General features: G+C 35.7%; 1 protein-coding gene across 1 annotated transcript in view; it reads right to left on the reverse strand.

The window, feature by feature from the left end:
• The window catches only part of LOC149785515 (ATP-dependent RNA helicase DDX51-like), an 87,989-nt gene that overhangs the window by 34,062 nt on the left and 32,730 nt on the right, over positions 1–21,197 (reverse strand). The window contains exons 7-11 of the mRNA XM_089979314.1: positions 19,870–19,978; positions 14,464–14,594; positions 11,961–11,982; positions 6,185–6,344; positions 1,714–1,778 (exon numbers count right to left, since the gene is read on the reverse strand). Coding sequence (XP_089835440.1) covers positions 1,714–1,778; positions 6,185–6,344; positions 11,961–11,982; positions 14,464–14,594; positions 19,870–19,978 — 487 coding nt within the window. The remainder of the gene's footprint in view (positions 1–1,713; positions 1,779–6,184; positions 6,345–11,960; positions 11,983–14,463; positions 14,595–19,869; positions 19,979–21,197) is intronic.

Below are 21,197 nucleotides of genomic sequence, written 5' to 3' on the forward strand. Positions count from 1 at the left end.
GATACATATATAGGTAAAACTGGTGTCATCCTGAACTTTCCATTAAGTGGATGCTATGAATAAAGATAAATGCCAAAGAAAATAACAGAAAGGATCTTACAACAGGGAATAAATAATAATGTACCTGATACAGTTTACAAAAATGTTAACTACTTAGATGAACTGTTAGTACTATTGACCACTGGGAAGGCAATTAATATGGTGCCGGTTAGCTTATCACACATCACACAACAGAGGCAAATGAAATACAAAGAAAACAAATGAGTCAGACAGAAAAAAAATGGAGCATACTTCCTGGAGGTGAGAAAAATCCAAAGGATTGCTCAAACTGACAAAAAGGCAGCAAGTATTTGCGAGACCTCTTGCAAAATCATGCTGACCAGGCATAAGTAGAAGCTGGCAGTTAACTGGAGTTGCCACCAAAATGTCACTGAAATTTTGTGATAAATTTTACAGTGAAAATTAAAAGTTGACCTATGGGAAGCACCATGCAGACAATACATATAGATGCCAGCTTTAACATGATGATCATCATCTAAGAGTCTTAGCAATCATCCTTCATTTAACATTTACTGCAGATGAGAAAATAATATTTACTCAAAAAATGTATATTTTCTTTTTATTATATATCTTTTTAAAGTCTAAAAGTGTCAGATTACATGGATATTCTCCATTCTGCGCCAATGTGATTAACAGCTGCATTACTACACTGATAAAATGAAGTTCCTAAATTTTATAATAATGTTCGGACAGTGACATTTTACAAATTTAACTTTTACATATGCTTCAAATTTTGTATTTAGTCAAACAAATGACTTTAATTTTTGTCAACCAATTTCAAGTATGGATTTATACTATGAGGGTGGAGAAATGTTGAAATATCAAAGTGTGGTTGTATCTGACAGACTTCAAAGAGTAATATCTATAAACAATAGATTTTCATGACTGTGAGCTTCCTTGTAAGAATGTTTCTTCTTTATTTTGTTTATTTCAACACTCAAATTGGAAATTTTGTGTGGCCTTGGCAAACTTGTAGGCTAGTTCAGCAGCAGACATTGCATCTGATTTTTGATTGTCACTCTATTTAGGTTTGCAATTAGTATTAATCAATGCCTAAATTATCTAATGTTTTCAATGAAGCAAGTTAAAACTTTAACAATTTTATTAGTATATTTAGTCACAATTTCATTTTCCTTAAAAATGTGTACCATTTGTCATAGAATATAATATGTATACAATAGTGTATGTGTGACACTTAACAAAAGGCCAAGTAAGTCCAGTTGCTGACAATTTCCATGGTTCATAACTAGTGTTAACAAGGCAATACTTGAAGTCAAAGTTCTGCTGTCTGGAGTTCATTTTAGGCATTACTTGATGGCACCTTATGATATGCATATATGTATACTATGGAGGTTCATTTTAGGATCGGTTCATCCAGAAGTGGAAGGAGCAGAAGGGAGAAGGTGAGAAGGAGCTGAAGAAGAAAAATGAAATAGGTCTTAATATGGAAATACAGGTTTGAAAAATGTACAGAATGGCAGATATATTTCCTTAATGGGAAAAGAAAAAGTTCCAAAAGTGATAAAGCTGCTCTGTGGTGATAAAAGCGGTAATGCCACTTTGGCAATATCATTTTTCTCCCACTGATATAGTTCCACATCTCACTATGAAATATATAATAAAGAGAGAAGTTTATTAACAGATATTACTCACTGTGAGTCCTGCTGGTGTTGTGTACTTTCCAACAAATTCTCCCTGGCCTATGATATCTTCATCCCCTGGAAAGTAACAAATAGAATAAAACTGTCTACAATTTTCATTCTTACTGATATATGGAATATCCTGCCTACAATTTCTTCTTCATCATTTATCTGACTGATCTCTCCTCCATACAAAATCTGTACCTCCCAAGAAGTCTGGATAATTTACATTTCAATGTTCAAACCATTCTCAGATAAACTAGGAAACATTTATTGTCTTTTTTTAATGAACCTGAGAATGGCTACAACAACATGGATAGCCTAGAGGTAACACAGTTGCATGGCACCTCTGTGGCCCCACTTCAATCCACAGAGCTGGTACCTGTCAGAGTCAGTGGCTATCCATCCATCTACTTACCTAGGCATTAAAATTAAGCTGTACAGACATCTTTTCTAACAAGAGTCCTTAATATAAGTTGTTAGAATATGTCACACTAATTAACACTATGAATATGCTTATAAAACATTTGAGATATTATAATAATTTTTTTTTAATTCGAGGTAACAAAGAGGCAAAGTAATTATAGATCAAACCATGATTATCTTTTAAATTAAGGTTGATCTTTTTTATGACAGTGACAGATGCAGGAATTCTGTAACAGCAAAATGAGAAACAGTTGGTGGTTAAAGCCAGAAGACTGCTTCAATCAATGCATGGAGGGCTGAATTTTTCCCTGGACAACACAAAACATGAAGGATGTTGGTGCTTTTTAAATGCATGCCTTCAAACTCAGAAGAGTTGGGTAGCAAGGAAACCTAAAAAAGTCATGGGATACTTGCAAAGGCAGAGGGACTAAGCCAACGAAGTGGGGTGTGTGGGACAGCCAATGTAGCTAGAAGACTGTTCATGCAAGGACACTGTGATCTCCAGGTGTTCACTGTGTGCCACCTAAATGCCCAAGACTGGAGTTGTGGTCTGGGGGCCAAAGTTCATTGTTAACCATCCCAGGAAAGATCAACATAGCCAGTACTTGTACCAGAATAAAATTATGGCAAGTACAGGACTGGTAGAGGTGGGCCACCATACTATATTGGTAGTGGTCCAGTATTATGCACTATGATATAATATTCTGTGGCACTGTGGACATCGTATGCCAGGAAAATATAGATCAACATACCATGACCCTGTAATCAAAGACACAGGCTGATGCTGTGCTGGAGTTGAAGTGTAAGTGGTACGTGACTGGCTTGTGGCTGGTGCTAAAGTACAGTGCTGTCTATCCTATAAAAAAAAATCATCGTAGGCATTACCAGAGTCTGCCTGTATGATATAATCATTATATAACTGCTCTAGTTGTGCCACGATGTTTTGCTACCACGGGCCCATTATGTTGTGCCATGATGATACATTCTGATTGTGACAGCATGGGCAATGATGGGGCTAAATGCCCATAACAGAAATTGCTGTATTTTCTTTTGAATGAGTGATGTATCCTTTCCTTCTGCAGAGGTAAAAAAAAAATTGTAAATTGGGGCATTGTCAGTGACATCAGCAACCCTGCATGTGCATTTCTTCACTCTTTCATGGGTCAAATGCTTAGCAGTGATGTCTGCTAATCTTTCCTAGGTGTAGCTGAGCAAACATGTATGGTTCAAACTATTAATATAGGTGATTATCTACAGCTAGCTCGAAAAACACTTGCATCCTATATACATTATCCTAACCATTATTGTACATATATGTGATCAGCAAAAACAATAAAATGAAGCACTAAGCAAATTTGACAAAACTAGGCATGCTAACTGGAAAACTGAACTTTTCCATTTTGGAGATACGAGCTTACCTAAAAACTCGACAACATAACATCACCTAAATTTTACAAAAATGTTACAAAATTAATCAAATTAAGATATGGAATCCTTTCTTAAAATGGTGCTAAATTTACTTCACAAGTGAACAGCTTTGATTGTTTTTCTTAATATTGGGGGAGGTGGTAATTAAAAACTTATTAATAATTAATGTTATCAAGCAAGATATTTTTCAAAATACATGTAGATAGACATATAGATGAGAAAAAAGGGTATGAATTGATATCTGGAGATTGCAAGAAAAGCAAGGAGAAACAGACAGACAGACAGACACACAGACAGATAGATAGATAGATAGATTGATAGATCACCAAGTCACCCTGAAATTGGCAACATAAAACAATCTTTTGACAAGCAGACTCATGACAGTCAGTAAGCATGATACATTTCATTGCTCCAGAAAGTAAGCAGGCTCACCCACTGCCTGAAAGTTGGAAAACCATATATGAATCCAATATTCTTACAAATATTATAACTAAAATGCAACTGATAAATTAAAATAAAACCATTTACTCCATATTTGTCAAAACTTGCTCCAAACTGTAAGCATTGACATAAAGACATCTGTGCAAGAAATTGTGAAAAGTGTCAGAGAAATTAATTCAAGATGGTGGGTACAAACTTTGACAGTACATCATGAATTGATAGACAAATAAAAATGGGGGCATTTATGTAACAGAATTATATGATAAACAAACACCAAGAAAAGGAGCTGATATATGTATCATGGCAAATTCACTGAGTAACAAAACTTGCAAAATGAAGAGCATCATGGACTGAACATGAATTCTCTCTCAACTCTTTGCACCTTGCAAACTTGAACTTGCCTGTGCCAAATATAAACTTGTCCCTGGTGTTACACAAATCTATTTGTCCAACATGCAGTAGCACGTACAGTCATGAATCACAGTAAACACAGTGAAGAGGATGGAATGAATAAAAATAAATACCTTAGAAATTACAGAAAAGATCGTAATACTAGGAATAAAAAATCATATACTTGATTTAACTTACAAAAATGTTGAGTACTGAAATTAATTGTAAGTACTATTTACCATAGGAAAGGCAATAAAGATAGCGCCATAAGTATATTGTACAATGAAATCAGATAACTTAAGTGCAAAATATTTGTCTATTCTGACGGTCTGAGTGAAAGTCTAGACAGGAAAAAAGATATAAATACCCGAAGTGAGAACATTTCTAGGAAACACTCAACTAATTAAAAGGCACAAAGTGAATTGGCACTTGTGAGGCTGCAATAACAGCATGCTGACCAGTCACGAATGGAAGAAGTAACTGATGATTGATGGGATTTGCCACCAATTCCTATACCAAAGTGGGGACCATTCTCATCTGACTCCAATCTCAACAAACAGATGACTTAAGTGAACCTATTTCCAAGCTTGAGTGGGATAGATTTGTGAGGTAGTGGATTTACTCCTAACGAACAATGATTAGATTATATAACTGACAAAAAACTACACACTCTATCACACAATCTCTTTAACTGAGATTCAAGATGTTAAAGACAGGTGCCTTACAAACTGACCCACCCTGAAAAAGAGACAGCTCAGTTAACCCTCTTTTATATATCCACCTGGACACCTGTCTACTCTGCACATAGAATTCAAGTCCTTTCATTTGTCCATTAAAACCCATAAACAAACTGTCAACATCACAATTCAGAACACAAAATATTTATTACAGTTCATTCAGGTCAACATCATGAATGGTATCTGTTTGTAGCTGAGTGAATTTTAGCATATCTTGAAATGTTGCTAAATTACTGAATTCATTTAGAGCACAAATGACTTAAACACCAACGTTATCAACATACAGAGCAACTCTGCTCATTTGAAACATGAAGAGAAAGAGTGGTCTGCTTACATGTAATGGACCATATAGGTTCAGGAGTTGTGGATGAGTCCATTTTTGATGCAGGACTGAGCAGTTATGGGAGCTGTCACATGCCACAGGTAAACATATTTCATCAACAACATGAAGTTTTCTTCAATTTATATTAAATTTCTACTTAATGTTTATTTATGATATGATCTGTCTGTTGAAGGGGCCCCAAGTGGCCAAGTGGTCTAAAGCGCTGTCCGTTACGGATCACTGCCATCTCACCTCTGTCTGCGTGGGTTCGAGTCTCGGATTCAGCCAATGTGGGTATGTGAGAAAGCTTGCCAGTAGCTTCTCATGGGTCGGTGGTTCTTTCCAGGGTTTTCCCGGGTTCTTCCTCCACCATTAATACTGGCCGCCATGTATAGCCTATCGTGTGCTGAAAAACGGCATTAAACCCTACAACAACAACAACAACAACAACTGTCTGTTGAATAATAAAATCTTAATTTAAATTCAAACAAAAAGCCCTTATTTGCAAGAAACTACATTATGACTAAAGAAAGCAGAATATGAAAATGGATCACTCCTTTGCAAAAAAGTCGACTCATCATCAGGTCAATGCAGCATCAAAGAATATTGCAAGCAAACAGACCACAATGTATATCAATATGAATGGCACAGAAGTCATTCCTGGATGAAACATATGCAGATATCATTTCCAATCATGAGCTGAACAAACTATTAAATATCCCTTTAACAGCTACACATACCAATAACTTTGTTTTCCTGTGGAACTTCATTTTTAGTTGTGTTCAACTTGTCCTTGGCTGAACTGACAACAGATGTAAACAGTTTTGGTTGGAATAGGTTCAACTGCTGGAGTTTCTCTGGATTCTGGGACAGTGTGGCAGAAAACAACAACTTCTGCAGCTGTGGAAAGAAATCAAGTTGCTTGATTAATTGTTAGATAGATAGGTAGGTAAGCATACAAAACATATATATATATATATATATATATATATATATATATATATATATATATATATATATATGTATGTATATATATATATATATATATATATATATATATATATATATATAGAGAGAGAGAGAGAGAGAGAGGGAGAGAGAGAGAGATTATGACAACAACAAAAAACATCAGCTTGTGTATAGTCAACATTTCTTAATGCAACTCTAATGTACATAAAATAATTATGGAGAGAACTAGTGCTGGTATCAACGGGTGCATCACAGTAGGACCTGCACACCACAATCTGCTTTGCAGAACCTTAAAACAGAAAAAATTCTTATGGAAAATCAAAGCATGGAAAAGATATTCAGGGGATATAAATGATGATGACATGGAATGCTGGATATGCTACTTATTCAAGGCGTCATCAGTAAAGAGGTGCATGGTAACCTTAGCTGAAATTCAATATTCCTACATAACACTATGCAACAGAAATCTACAAAGTTAGGAGGATTGACAATCAGGGGACGTTGCCCTTATAAGTGATAATGTGGAAAATCTAAACTTATTCCAAGTCTTATCAACATTAAGCAGCATGCCATATTCAATCTAACAAAGCCGTGGAAACCCAAGACAGGAGGATAATCAGTCGGGGGTCAAAACTTTTATAAATGATACTGCTGAATGGTGGAAGTTTTGTTCTTATGGCTTTTATTCATCCTCTCTTTTTGTTTTCACGCATTTGGAATGAGATAAAATTGCATTTACCTAAGTTACAGATTCCAAGTGAAATCAGTATTCAATTTTCAAGAGGCTTTCCAAAAAAGCTAGCCCTGGAAGATTTCCTCTCTTTGTTCAATATTCATGAAAGTTTACCAAGTTAGTCAAATGATTCCATTTTATGTCAATGCCATACCTTTTTTTCAAGCTAATAGCCCAGAGTGGCAGAATGGTCTAAAGTGCTCACCATTCTGGATCACTGCCATCTCACCTATGTCTGATTGGGTTTGAGACTCAAGCTCAGCTAAAGTGGGTATGTGAGAAAGCCTGCCAGTAGCTTCTCGTGGGTCGGTGGTTCTTCCCATGGTTTTCCAGTGTTCTTCCTCCACTAGTTATACTAGCTGCCACGTATAGCCTATCTTGTGCTGAAAAATGGCGTTAAAACCTTCAACAACAACAACAACAAGCTAATAGCATCAACAGCATCATTGTTTTCCACAGCCATAAAATTCCATATTTGATGCAGAGCTGTGTAAAATTCCTAGTATATCCTAATAACATCATACCCCAGTCAACTCAAACATTCTGAACCCTGGTCATTGTGAAAAGACCATAATAGCAAACAAATGATAGAAACAAAAAAAACCTTGCAAAGAGTGTGTGTATTTGCACTGATTACTGTCATATTTCCTCAAATGCCTTTAATGCCATACCTTTCTTCTCCTTCATAGTGGATAAATAAGTATGCAGACTATACACTGCTACAATGATGGTAAATCTCTCCTCATATCCTACATACTTTTATAATGTTTAGAAAATCAAAATCTTTACAAAACATATTAAGATTGACTTCCTTTTTTTGACATATATGAGACAAAGTTCATTGGTCTTTCTTTTAATTTTTATCATCTACCAATTCAACAAAAATGATTTAAATTAGTCATTGTATATAACAATCTGAACAAGAAATATTAACAATTCTTAGAAAAAAACCTGTTTGTTATTCAGTTCATAATTTCAGGTACAAAATGACATTTTTTATTTCTAAGTACCTTTTCACCTCCACCAACCAAACTGGTTGCAGTACTATAGTAACCAATGCTGATAATTTCTCATGGCAGACATGACTCATGAAGGTCACTAGGATATGTTAAACTGAAATCTGGATTGTCAATGAGGACACCATTTAGAAAATATGAAACAAGAATACAAAGGTCCGGGTACTTGTTCTTATTTGCTGTTTGAGATCAATCACCACAGTGAAGTCATCAGACAGAATAAGAACTCTATTCCCATGTAGGCTCAATAATAACAGGCTTAAAAAATGGCATCCATTTTGATGATGTTGACATATAAATAATGATCCTGAGAGGGCTACGCTCCTATGTTAGACCGAAAAGGTAGGAGCCTTGATCCCCCAACCTTCTGTGTTCACATCCATAGCAACTGTGATTGCCAGAGGATGTGTTTACAGAGATATTGCCATTGCAAGTCCAAAGTGATACAACCTCAAATTGTTGTCGATTGAGAGAGTTGGTCCAATTGTCAAGGTTCAGTCTCCACCTGGATAAGGTAACCACTGTTATAAAAGCCCAAAAAGCAACCAAGAACTAAGATGTCTGCTGCTGTAATGAGCAAAACATGGCCAGCAAATGAATAATCAAGTTGATGGACTGCTCCAAAAAGACACAGAACTTACCATCACATGAATTCAAATCTCTTTCCTAAGGAATGCATTCTTCTTACTTGAATATAGAGTCCAGAACTAGTCAACCGAATCTTGAAAGGGTACAAGGTCTAAGATGTTCTTGCTGACAAGAGATTGAGAATAAAATGAGAGTAACATGTAAAATTATGTCTTGCTCCAACATATAACCAATCTGTAGCCTGGTGTAGACGAATCACAGAACTTTTGAAAGCTGATTGAGTGGGGCATGAAATCACATCTCTTGCAAGTCCACACTGACTATGCAGCCTTCACAATTGACTGCATTAGGACTTGTTGTATTCCACTGCTAACCCAAGAGCCTAACAGGAATGACTGAATGCGCTTAGGTTGTGGAACATCTGCCAAGTGCTGCATTGTAGCTGAAAAGCTGTAGCCAAAGGCTTAGTATGTCCACTGAACACAATACCAAGCACCCAGGAACTACTGCTGGCTCCCCATGTCATGATGGTAAATATTTGCCAATAAGCCACAAATCTGTGACAAGGGTAGGATGTGGGGCCTGTTATGTATGTCATTGAGATAGGGATGGTCTCATGTAAACACTGGTGGAAATGATGGACCTGCCTCTGACCCTCATACAAATATGCACCCTATATTCCATTGCAATTTGTGGTGGAAAGATATAAGCTGTGGTCCACATATTGAGGCTCGTCAAAATATTGGATAAAAGGTTAATCTCACAGTCACGATGTTGCAAATTACATCATGAGTATTCAAATGGAACACTGGAGGCATCTGTGATTATAATACACCCATAGATGCTTGGAACTGTAATTGATGATGGTGCCAGTCCCAAAATGTCAATAACTGTTCAGACTGGGAAAGCAATTGAAAGTAGAATCTTCTGTAGATAATTCTCATCTGATGTCAGAACTGCAAACCCAGCAGGTGATATACAAAAAAACAAGGACAGAACTCAACCAAGTAAGATCTAATAATGATGAGGGAACCTGAAAGCCCCTTTCATCACCTATAGACTGAGGAAGTGAAATCGATGTCTCCTGTGCAACCTGTGAAGCTGTTGGAGAAGAATGTCCATAATGGTGGCCGACTACATTTGCAGCACTTATGACTCTGGGTAGCAGAGACTTGAATAGGCATCCCTTGACAATAGAAGCACCATGAAGGACATCATATGCCAGAAGTGTTTTGAGGTACTATTGTGGGTAAGATTGATCCATGAGTGTGTCTATATAACTGTACATCCTCCACAGAAAGTGCCTATCAGCACTATGTGGTTTGACTGAGCCATGAGAGTGCCTGTATACACTGGGTATCATCCACAGAAAGTGCCTGGCAGCACTGTGTGAGTTAGACTAATCCACGTTTAACTGGTTTCATGAAGTGGTTTCATTGGTATAACGGTACTAAACTAAGCATCATACTCAGGAAGAGCATGGCAGCACCATGCGAGTCATGGAACTGTTTTCTGGTGTCTGATGCTGTATGAACCATTGTGGTTGTGGTCTATTGTGATCAGTAATATTGCCAATTCTGGTCATGAAGGAACATGGCCATCTTGGGTGGCTTGATGTAGTCCAGTTCTTGAGGTTGGGATGGGGTACAGGATATTGATCTATGTATCCAGTCCATAATTCTGATATGTGAGACTGTAACTGATGCTTGTTGCTGCTCTCCAGCTTGCTCCCCAGGAATGATATGGTGTGAACCCTTGTGTGCAACCAATGTTTTCATACCTCAAGCTTTGACTGACTTCTTTCAATAACAGGCAAGTCTGACATCTGTTGCAGGAATGGCAACTAGAGAAAAGTACACTTGTTAAGTGGTTGTCAGACAGGTCTCACATATTTTAAATCTGCAAGAAAAAACAGAGCAGACCCTGTATACATCTAGTGTAGTGCACCTGCTTTAAACTTGTAAGAAAATGTGTAGGGTTACCCACTATGACACCTGTACAGGGGTGCATGTGACCTGAACAGAGAGAAAATTATCCTCAGTATTGATAATTAGAAGTGGATGCTAAATAAACGATTCGATTCACAAATAACCTGTAGGCATGTGAATTTGACTGCCCCTCCAGGTAGAATCACTGGTACTTACCTGTACACACTGCAAAGAAAAAATTCAGTGCTGGTAACATCTTACCAGTAGTATGGTCAAATGTTTAGATTCCTATACAGAAAAATTATTAAAGCATCACCTATTTTTACACTGCATGAGCTGGATGTTACTCAGTAAACCATGTATAGAAAACTGACCTGTACTTATCTGAACAAAGAGGAAGCTTTTACATTATTATAAAAAACTTTTTGATATTACACACAAAAATCTACACTTAAAAAAGGAACTGAAGCATGCTAAAAATTAGGTACCCCAATATCCATTATGAGACAATATACCTGGAGGAATTGGCCCAATGATGTTCTATACAGGTAAAATTAATAAAGTGTCACGTATATGATTATCAATTATTAATGAGAGCCTGTACAGGAAAATTCAGTGAAGCTTGGCACCCAGACAATAACTGTATTAATATAGAAAACTTACCTGTATGTATCCGGTCATAGCGGAAATTATACACGTAAGAGTTTTCTATAGCCCACTACAGACTTGAATGCACATATAAACTGAAACTATAACCAGCATTATTGCAAAATCACATAGGCTAGCTGCATATACGTAAATACTATCAAGTGACAGCAAAGTGATTTAATTGTAAAGGCAGAACTCTGTCATCAAAGGAAGAAAGAATGGTTGGAAATACAGAATGAATATAGTTCACTTCTCTGTACCAAGGGGAGATCACATTGCCTGACTGCCCTCTAGTCACCAGATAACTTTCAGCTCTTTTTGCTAAAAGTCTGTATCATTTTAGGGCTGGATTTACAAGGTAGTAGTAGTTCTCGTATGGTATTATGATGGGTAACACATTTAAAGAAGAAATAAATTGTAATATAAACTCAAAACCCATTGTTACCATGGTTACAAGGAACAAGGCATTCAATTATTTTAGAGTAATATTTAAATTGTCATGGATTCAATATTATTTGAAAGTTCATGAAAAATTACCACAAAAAACTTTTGAAAGAAAGAAAGACAGGAAGAAAAGAAGTCATAATTTTATACCATAATTTCAAGGATACAAAAGTGTTAGTCAAGTACTTACTGGTAAATGCAACTTTGATGCACTGAAATAAAAAAAAAAATTATTTCAATAAGCAGACATAATTATGCATATGCATACTGTGTTTGTACAGATTATAAAAAGTTGTCTTTGGAGTTGACCACACTTACATCTGTACACTTTGCATAGAGACAGCAAACCTTTTAGAAAATTCACTTTCGCCAATAATACTTACATGATGACATTAGATATGTTCAAAATTCAATAGACATACCAAACATTCGAGAAAAAAAATAAGACTTTACATGTGCAAGCTTCCACACCTCTCAGATCTCTAGCTATGATAAGTCAACAGACCTGAAGGGTGACCCCCCCCCACCTTTGTGCCAAAAATAATATTTTTCCTCTCCCAGAACTTAAAGTGAAACTTCTCTGCACCTAGGTCATGTGTCCCAAGACTTAGGAAACAAAATAAATTTGTGTTGAATGAGAGCCACCTACACCCCACCCCACCCCGGCCACTGCATGTTACAATAACATAGATAAACAAAATGCTCATTTCATAATAAAATCAAAGAAACTAACCTTATATTTGTATCTTATATTACACCTTGTTCATCATGAGCAAATTTATTAACAAAAAAAATATATCCAAGAACTCTATGTCGCGTATGTATCCAAACTGCAGTGTATATCGCTTATATTACATAACACATGACACAATTATGATTACGGATGGCAAGCAAACTGAAGCCTGGGTCGTTAATAAACACAACTGTAGAGATGCAATAAACTCACTGCTTGAACTTACTGATAGGATATTAAATAAAAACCTATTTATATTACAAAGTAAGCCCTGAGTGGCCGAGTGGTCTAAAGCGTTCTCCATTACGGATCACTGCCATCTCACCTCTGTCTGCGTGGGTTCAAGTCTAGGATTCGGCCAATGTGGGTATGTGAGAAAGCTTGCCAGTAGCTTCTCGTGGGTCGGTGGTTCTTCCCGGGGTTTTCCAGAGTTCTTCCTCCACCATTAATACAGGCCGCCATGCATAGCCTATCTTGTGCTGAAAAATGGCGCTAAACCCCACAACAGCAACAAAGTAAGCCGACCGCGGAAGACAATTTTGAATTCTTTTAAGAGTGCAGATTTTCTTTTAAAATACCAATTCGGACGTCATAGGGAATCCATCTTTGGTTTCTTTTTACTGGTATTCATGGGAATTTTGAAAATACATTGAAATAATCGAACAGCTCTTAAAGCAACACAACCTAGTGCTTTGTGCATGGATGTCAATGACCCAGCATTTTGCAGATGATTCTATGAATTTGTGAAGGCCAACAATAAGATCATGAACATGGATGAAACTCCAGTGTATTTTGCTGTCACTCCTAGATGGACTGTTGATATGAATGAGGTTAAACGTGTGAGAATTTGCATGACTGGTGCAAATAAAAAAAATGCAAAGTCCTTGCAGTTTCTGCTTCAAGAGATCTGTTGTCTCCAATAAGAATTTTTCATGGCATGAGGGAGCTAAAAATTATTCATGCACCAGAGGTATTGATCGTACGTGAGTGCAAATCTTTTCACTAGAAAGGGTTACAAAAAGTATTATTAAAGGAAGTTATTGCTGTTTATACTATTTACCCTGCAAACATCAATGCCTGTTGGTATCAATTATGATGGCAAGCAAATCGCAACCTGGGTGGTGAATAAACACAACTGGCAGCAAGCAATAAACTCGTTGTTTGAACTTACCAACAGGATATCAGATACAATGGTTATTTTATTACAAAGCAAGCCAACTTTGGAAGACAATTTTGGATTCTTTTAAGCGTGCATATTCTTTTCTTAAATACTAAATTGGTCAACATAAGGAAGCCAACTTTGAATCCTTTATATAGGAATTTTGAAAATAAATGAAATAATAGAAGTTTTAAAAGCAACACAATTTGTGCATGGACATTGAGACCCAACATTTCACAGAAGATTTGAACAAGAAAATAAAAATAAATGAATTTGAATTTGTGAAGGACAGAAGAGACAATTCCATCGACAATATGATATTAACACTGATCAAACTTTATCTCATTCCTGGACTGACTATCAATAAGAAGGGGTGAACCGTGTGATAATTTGCACAACTGGTGCAGAAAAAAATCTTACTTTAAACCTTGCAGTTTCTACTTCAGGAGATGTGTTGTCTCCAATGATAATTTTTCACGGCATGAGGAAGCTAAACAATATTCATGCAGCAAAGCTATAGATCATACATGTGCAGGAAAAAGGTTGGATTGATGAAAAGATGCTGCAATGGATTAAATTGTCTTTAGCTTGTGTTGCTTTCTTCCTAATAAAAAAAGTATTAAGATTACTGATCAGTTGAACAGCTGACATGATAGTATACTGTACTGAATAGGGTCAGAGAGATTAACTTGACTATGGAGGCAAAAATTTCCATGAATTCACTCAAAGCAAAATATCTCTAAGACCAGGCCAATTATGTTTGTTTTATTCTTCTAAATGGAATTTTTTTTTAAGACTCACTTTGCAGCTGTAAGAGGAAGTGATAGATTCCTGGGCTCATGAGAGTTGTCTCCCCTTTGGATAGCTGCTTCCACTTGACTCAGCCAGTCTTGTTGTATTTCCTCCATCATGCGATCTGCCTCGTCTACCACCTGAGTATGTGACAAATAAAAATTCATCACATGACATCACCACATTTCATAACTTACTATAAGTGATACTGCCCAAGACAATCAATTGATTTTTACATTGAGGGTGATTATTCATGTATTTGGATGGTTTAACAGCACATCAGCACAATACAGGTTACACTCTGACAAGTATATTTTGGCACAGAAAACAAAGTTAAGGACTTACTCAGTGTGAATATCACCATGGGATATATTCCAAGTTGAAACGGTTGCCTCCAATATATGCCTCTTATGACATGCAGAACCTATTCTACATCCCAAAACCCAATTGGGAACCTTGAAGGTTTGAATTCTGATCTTAGACCAAAAATGTATCCCTTCTTCCCATTGTTTATCTATATGACAGAAAGAACCTAACAGTTGTATTCATTTTTGTACTTTTTCATGGTAGTTGACTAGTTGACTGGTGTTTAACACAACATCAGTGCATGAACGGCAACTCAGTGCTGAAGCAATTGGACTTTAGTAATTTGCCAACACATGATCATAAAAGATCTGATTTGGGAAACCTTGTAAAATCATTTATATTTGTTATTTCCATGATAGTCATGATACAAAAATAAAGGCTATGAATGAAATTCTTCAGATGTTCACAAAGAATCTAAATTTCTTTACAACCAAACAGAATCAACCCAAATTTTTCCCTGGACTAAAAACTCCTGTGCAGAAAATTTTAGCAGCATTCCTACTGCAATGTTCACCTTATTTAAATGACATCATAATTACGGCATGTACTGGGACATCATAAAAGCTTGGACACCCTTAATTATTTTCAAAAATATTTTATTCATGTTCAGAAAAAGATAGGACATGAAATTATAGCACTTTTTTCAGGAATAATAAGTCTTGTGACACCTTGTACATAGTTTTCATTTACTTACCAGCATATTTTATCAATCATCATGTTATACAACAGCAAATAAAATGGCTTTGCAGTTGCTAAGGGACCAGCAATATAAATTATTAGACAGAAATGTTATAAATTAATATAACCTATTTGAAAAACTCAATAAATATTCAAATATTTATAATTTCTTTGAAAAATGACAAACTATCTACAATAACTTCTCCCTTTTTTTGTTCTAGTTTAATATTGGCAGATTATGCATTGCTGCATTCAAATTATCTAAAGTTACTACTGTAAAACCTGCCTTGAAAGACCACTGTTATGTGAGACCACCTGTCTCGAGACCATATTGTCAATGCCGAAATTGAATGATATATAGTGTTATGACCTGTTGTTATGAGAGACCACCTGTCTTGACAGACCATAATTTTATGGCAGAAGGGTTGGTCTTTCAAGAAGGTTCTATTGTAGTAATCATATTTTCTGCCTGGAAAATTTCAATACATATCCCATTAAAATGTGATACCATTATTACAGCAATGAAGAAGAAAAAAACAGTATATGGTTCCTCATTCACATTTAGCACCCTTGTTTACATTATGGCATCACTGCATGCACACTGAAGATTCTAACTTGAACTCAATGAAGTACATCTCTAGGTTTCCAATCATAGGCACCACATCATTAGACTTCAATAATGACTCTAAAATTGGTCCCAGGATAATATTACTGGAAAATAATTGCAATAATAATGCAGTGGTAGTTTGCTTTGATGTAAGCAACCTTTAAATTATAAGTATATGTTGATTTGGCTATGGTAATCGTGTAGTAAGAGGCAAGTACACATCAAATTCAGTATACAAATTCACCAATCAGCAAAGTCTCATAAATTGTGCATATTTCTAATCAACCAATACTTGATTTTTTTTACTAGAAATATGCAAAATTTACCTTAATCGATAGACAATAATAATATCAATTTTGGGGACCACTTAATTTATTACCACAGTTATGCACCAAAAATTTGATTCTTTTCAATCCACATCTTATTCTAAATAGATAATTAGAGTGGTTTAATGTTGTAGAAAAAATGGGGTACTGGCACAGCCTCCAGACAAAATTCCCTCTTTACCCAGCCAGTCTCAGGCCTTAAACAATTAACTCGTCTGGACTGCTTTCAGTAAACAAAAGACAAATCCACAGTTATAATCAAACAGAGATGCCAAAATACAAAATTAAAATCCATCATGGTCTAGTCAAACTATATTCAGAATTTTAACCTACAATATGGTCATTCTTTAGTGAACATATGACAATTATGTGAATATACAATGGTTATGTTCCAAACATAGTTATAAATATGCAATGAACTTGTGCATCTTTTCACATACTGTAGTATCAGAATATGTCATAGGGAACCAATCTGCATGGTTTTCATTGTTGCTCTGAACAAAGAGTTTAAAGACCCAACAAAAAATTTACCATGTATGATGATGACCCCACACAACCAATTTCTTACTGTATTTAATTCCAACAGATCAACAAAGCTACTAGTATCTGATAAATCAATGTCAATAATGTGTTGGTGGTGTGAGGTTTAATGCCATTTTTAAGTACACGATAGGCTATACATGGTGGCCAGTATTAATGATGGAGAAAGAACCCAGTAAAACCCCGGAAAGAACCACCAACCCACGAGAAGCTACTGGCAAGCTTTCTCACATACCCACATTGGCCGAATCCAAGACTCTAACCTGTCAATAATGTAAACTGGTAATAAAATATTACCTTTTACACAAGTTTGGTTTATTTTAACTCTTTGGAATATGAATAATAAAGCACGGTATATTGTTTCAATGTTTATATATCGACAAGGTATCCAGCAGCTGTAATTTCCACTCACTGCCTAAAGTCAATATGTGAGATAAGTAAGAATAAATAGAAATGAGAAAAAGCATAAAGTATTTGAACACTAGTAGGACTGAAATGAAAGAAAGAATAATAAAAAAGCTAGTATATGAAAATTAAATTTAATATTTATTCAAATCAATCCTTCATTTGAGTGTGACTGTTGTTGAAAAATTTTAATCCTCAAAAAAGCACATTTTGATTTTATCCATGCATTTTTAATCCAAAAGAACAAGAAGCCTGTAAAATACTAGAACTATAGCTTGAAACAGCATTACAAATTAAACGCTATGTATTTACACTAATTACAGCAAGTATTAAAGCTCACACTTCACTGATTTTCAAACAAAGCCACTGTATACATCAACGCTTGTCAAGTAAATAATCCGCAAATTGCAAAATTAACAAATCCAGATTTCTCAAAACCACTGATTAGGCCCAGTCGTTCACTCAATGTTTCATAAGCTGCAATTTATCCATCCAGCATGAATTGGCTTGACCAATGAGGATGCAAGGTTAACTAATACAGTGTAATGATCATCACCGGTAACATCTGTTACATGACAGCCTCCATGACTTGTTTAACATATGAGTTGTGGAGGTGTAATTTTAATTCTCTGTACTCTTTATTATCGTCAAGACTGAATTTGGTCTGTACACTAGGCAGGCATAAACAGTGGGTGATTCCACTGTCTTTCAATTTAGTTAGCATCTTAGCACTTTGGCAGTGTCAGCTACTTTTGATGCTGGGCATTCGGATGAAAACACAGTGTAAATATTGAATTTTCAGGTCTTTGATCTGTGCTCAGACATGCAGTGTTATTGTTTTAAACATTTATGTGACTGCCATTTGCATCAGTATAGTTTTATTCTTTCATATTCTTTCTCCTGGGTATCTGTAGAGGTTAGTGTGTGTGTGTGTGTGCATGTGTATGTGTGCGTGTGATTTGGATTTTTAATGTAGCTTTAACAATTTTGCAGTCTTATCTCTATGATGTCTGCAGTGTGGCAGTTTATAGTGATATCTAGCACTGGGGCATCAATGCTGCAGACATGTAGCATGATGTCCCATCCAGTCACATTACCCTGACACCAGTCCAAACAGGGGTCCCCGAGTGGCTGAGTGGTCTAAAGCGCTCTCCGTTACGGATCACTGCCATCTCACCTCTGTCTGTGTAGGTTCGAGTCTCAGATTCGGCCAATGTGGGTATGTGAGAAAGCTTGCCAGTAGCTTCTCGAGGGTCGGTGGTTCTTTCCGGGGATCTTCCGGGTTCTTCCTCCACCATTAATACTGGCTGCCATGTATAGCCTATCGTGTGCTGAAAAATGACATTAAACCCTACAACAACAACAACAACAACCAGTCCAAACACTAACCTCTTAATGCTGAGTGCCTAGCAAGGCAGCTTTTAGTACCACTTTTTTGTCTTTGGTATGACTCAGCCAAGGTTCAAAATACCGACCTGCTGCATCTGAGGTGGCCACTCTAACCACAAGGCCCTCAGAGTGGTCATGTAGAGGTTTAACCATGAAATTACAAATATGCAAACTCTGACAGGCAAAGCGATGAACTGAAGTGCCCAAGAAAATGTCTTTTATTATATATAAAAAACAAATAATTGAGCTCCACGAAAATAAACAATACTACAGTAGTTTACACTACTTTGTTGGGTTGCTTATATAAATGAAAAAAGGTACCACATGAAATAAAATAATAAAGCAACAACAGACATATGGCTAAAATGTGATCTGGAAGAATGAGATTTGGTAATAACAACAATTAATGCAAAATCCACGCATGTTATTTGTAGGAATAAACAAGTATAAAAGTGAAATTAAGCAAAATACACTGTATCCTATAGGCCTATTTTCTGCTTCCGAGTACACATTATGTGGCCCCTTAATTATGAAGTCTTTATTTACCATTATTTTATTACATAATGGCAAAAGCAGAAAATATGCACATACAAAATAATAACATAAAAACAATCATAGCAGTTTAAAACAGTTTACTGGAATTGTAACTGAACAAGAGCTGGTCACATCTGTGTGATGTCTGGCAATCTGAATGATTACGCATTAAAATTTCTGCATCTGTATTTTTTGTATTTTATACTGAAATTTTGTATCTGATTTTTTTTACATTTTGGGACACAAAAAGGTTACCTTTTTTATGTGCACATTAGTCCAGCGGATGTGACATCATTACTGTATATTATAATTTGGAAAAGTGTACAGACTTTCTGTAATTAATTCTTTTTAATTACAGAGTTTTTGGAACTTGATTAGGAAGCTCTAACCAGAGTTTTAATTGATTTGTATTAAAAATATTCAGCAAGCCTTATTCAGTTATCCCTGCCACAGTGTTTGCCCCCTTTGGTAATATTTTCCTACCCTTGTCACTCACACTGAGAAGATTCTTGTAACGAACAACAATAAACCAAAAAGCACAATGCATGACAGAGAAATATACAAGTATACCAGGAATCGGAGATGGCTGAGGTTAAAACCATTGGTCTTGTTGATGTGATCTACCAGTCTTCCTGGTGTGCACACTATGATGTCCATAAGGCTGCTGTAACCAGTCAATCTGCAATAGAATTACAATCTCATTCATTCATACATTCATTTGCCGATGAGTTCATTAGTACATTCATATGTTTGTTTGCTTGTTTGTATATGTTTATCTTCATAAATTGTCTCAGTCAGACATCTTTGGGTCAAATTGTATCAAATTCGGTGTTTGAGAAGAAGTTTTTTTAAAATAATTTTTCTATTTTTAGTAACAGTGGCCATATTTGATAGCTGGTTAGCAACATTTGTACTAACTGAAAAAAAATTCATGCCAGACTGCTTTATATAGAATTTGACCTCAAACTATCCAGTGGTTGTTGAGAAAAATAATTCATGTTTTTTCTATTTTTAATAATGGAAGCCATAATGGATGGTAGTTAAGCATCGCACAAACTGAAAGCTCAGTGGTTGATGAGAAGTTGTTTGAAAGCTTTATATTTTTTTGTAATACCAGGAATAACTGATGATGAATTGGCATTGTTAGCACAAACTGAAAGGCCTTCATGCCCAAATGCTTTCTATGAAATTTGGTAAATTCTATGGAGAGAGTCCCATTTTCATTTTTATTAACAGAACTCATACTGGAGGAATATTAGGCATTATTTGTAAAATCTGAAAGCCCTTTATGCCAAATTTAGTCAAAATGTTAAAAGTGGTTTTAAGAAATCATTTAAAAGTGTTCTATTTTTAGTAATGACATCCACATTTGAAACCCCTCATTTCTTTCTCTTAAATCTGGTCAGATTCTTTTAAGCAATTTTTGCAAAGAAGTTGTTTAAAGATGTTTTAAACGATTTTAACCGTAGCCATATTTTTGGGATGATTAGCATCATCTGTAAAAATATGAATGTCTTTCACGATGCCTTCTATCAATTTTGGTCAAAATTCAATTTAGCGGTTTTCGTGAAGAGGTCATTTAATATATTTAGTAATGGCAACCGTATTTGTTGCCAGATAAGCATAATTTTTAAATTGTGGAAAATGCTCTTTGCCAATATGCATTTGGTCGAATTCATTTGAACAGACTACAAGAGAACAAATGCTGTTTAAAAAGAATTTTTGTGTTTAGTAAGCTGAAAGCCCTCTACAAAATAAAGATTTTTATCAAAAGTGGTCTAATTCTGTCTAGCAATTTTTGATAAGTCATTTAAAATTATAGAGACCGTATTTGATGGTGGATCACAATCATTTGTAATAATCTGAAAGGTCTTCACGCCAGGACACTTTCTCTTGTA

Source organism: Sinohyriopsis cumingii, chromosome 13 (genome assembly GCF_028554795.1).
Source record: "Sinohyriopsis cumingii isolate HCF-2022 chromosome 13, ASM2855479v2, whole genome shotgun sequence".
In the NCBI taxonomy this organism is placed as follows: domain Eukaryota; kingdom Metazoa; phylum Mollusca; class Bivalvia; order Unionida; family Unionidae; genus Sinohyriopsis; species Sinohyriopsis cumingii.